The sequence below is a fragment of the Helianthus annuus genome, chromosome 11 (genome assembly GCF_002127325.2).
Source record: "Helianthus annuus cultivar XRQ/B chromosome 11, HanXRQr2.0-SUNRISE, whole genome shotgun sequence".
NCBI classification, from domain to species: domain Eukaryota; kingdom Viridiplantae; phylum Streptophyta; class Magnoliopsida; order Asterales; family Asteraceae; genus Helianthus; species Helianthus annuus.
Window position 1 is genome coordinate 152,987,278 of NC_035443.2, and position 2,120 is coordinate 152,989,397.

At 37.2% G+C, this 2,120-nt stretch overlaps 1 protein-coding gene across 1 annotated transcript; it reads left to right on the top strand.

Moving 5' to 3' along the window:
• Positions 1–982: 982 nt before the first annotated feature.
• Positions 983–1,708, top strand: LOC110888611. Its single transcript, XM_022136130.1, has 2 exons — positions 983–1,334; positions 1,452–1,708. The coding sequence occupies exons 1-2, from the start codon at positions 983–985 to the stop codon at positions 1,706–1,708; spliced, it is 609 nt and encodes a 202-aa protein (XP_021991822.1).
• Positions 1,709–2,120: the final 412 nt, after the last annotated feature.

Genomic DNA, 2,120 nt, shown 5'->3' on the forward strand with positions numbered 1-2,120 from the left:
TCCTAAAGTACAAAAAGAGGAGGGTTCATCTTCTCAACCAAAGAAAAAGCGTCAAAAGAAAAGTGTTGAGACTATGCTTGTTGACGAATCAGAGGAAGAAGATGAAGCTGAAGCTGAAGATGAAGCTGTAGATGAAGGTGATGCTGAAGGAGATCAAGTTCATTTATCTCCTGAATCTGATCAACTGTTGAAAGATCTTAAAGCAAGTTTCAAAACAGCCAAAGCAGCCAAAGCAGCTGGTGACAATGAAAGTGACGATAGTTGATCAAGTTCATCTGAAGAAGAAATTGATGAAAATGAACGTGCTGAAAGAATTAGAGCTGAAGTTGAGAAAGAGAAACAATTAAAAAGAAAGAGGAGAGAAGAAAAGGAGGATGATTTGTACAATCCATCTCCTGAGCATGTTATAGAATCTCAAACACCTCTATCATCCGGTGGTAGGAAGAAAGCAAGTGCAAGAAAGCGTGTGATTTCTCCAAAAGCAACAAGAAGAAAGTTGGTAGTTAAGATACCAAAACCAAAAACACCTACACCACCAAAACAACCTACTCCACCACCATCACCTCCACCACAAACTGAACAACATCAATCACCACCACATTTATCACCACTACATCTATCACCAACACATTTATCACCACCACACCAAACACCAATCCAAGAACACCCTGTTTTCACTTCACAGCAAATCTTTCAAACACCACCATCTACACAACCACCTGTTCCAACCACACATGGATCTTCTGGATACAGAGATTTTCCTCATATTGCAGTCAATATTCCTCTTGAAGACATTGCTGATTTTAATTTTACGAGTGATGAGCAAGTAAGAAGGTTGGAAAAGAAAGTTGAAGAAGTGTTGGTTGAAAACAAGAAGTTGGTAGATCGTGAGAAGAAACTCAAAAAGCGTGTAAAGATTGTGAAAGCTGAAAATTCCTCATTGTTAAAGAAAGTTGAAGCTGATTAGGTTGAAATTGATATTATGAAAGTGAAAATTGCAGAGTTGGAAGATGAAAAAGCACGCAGAGATGAGCAGAACAAATATTTCAAGTTAAAGAACAAAGAGCTAGAGTCAGCCAATGCAAAGAAAGATCATGAGATGTTTATGATAAACAAAGTGTTAGAAAATTTGATCGGAACGTCTATTGAACAAAAATTTGAAGAAATTCAAGTTGAAGAAGTTAGAGCTAGACGTCAAGCAGCTATTGATGCTGAAATGAAGAATAAAGGAAAGGGTGTTGAAGGTGTTTCTGATGTTTCTGAGAGGGCAATTGTTCCATCTGGTGTTTCTGAGTCACATATTCAAAATCCTCGTCCGATATCTGCAGTGTCTGGTATTTTTGAAGAGGACGTGTTAATTGATGATGTCATTAATGATGAGGAAGATGTTGAAGAAGATGATGAGGATGATGATGAAGAGGATGATGATGAAGATAAGGCAGATGATGCAGATGATGTATTCTCTACTAGTAGTCATAGTGATGATGATGATGATGACAACAGTCAAGGTGGTAAAGGTGTTAAAGTTACTGAAGCATCTAATGATGAGAATGTCGATGATTATCTTCATGACGATGTAAATGAAGAGCCTGAGGATGCTACAGGTGAGGGGGAGAACGTTGATGATCAGAACGTTGATAAAAGTGAAAGATTGATTTTGCGTCTAGAGCCTGATGTAGAGGAAGAAAAATCAGGCATACTTATATGATGAATGAGATTATTGAGATGACGCATATTGATGATCCTACTTTCAAGTTTGACTTTGAAGATGAATTGAATGCATTTGATATCAATCAACAGCTAGATTATCAGTACAAGTATGTTGAGGAAGCTGATAATTATGATAGGGTTGAGGTTGAAGACTGCAGCGATGAAGAAAACGTGAATGTAGATACTTCCAACTTTCCAACGCTGGTTGAGTTTTTCAGTCAAGAAAATATTGATGAATTAAGAAGGAAAGTTGAAGAGTGTTTGAAAGATAAGAACTTTGATGGGATAACAATAGATGCACAACGTGAAGAACGCAAAAAGTGGTTTAGAAAGAGTATTGAAAGAAAATTCAAACGTCCATTAAAGTATTATAAAAGAGACAGGGATGTGTCAATGGGGGATATTATCAG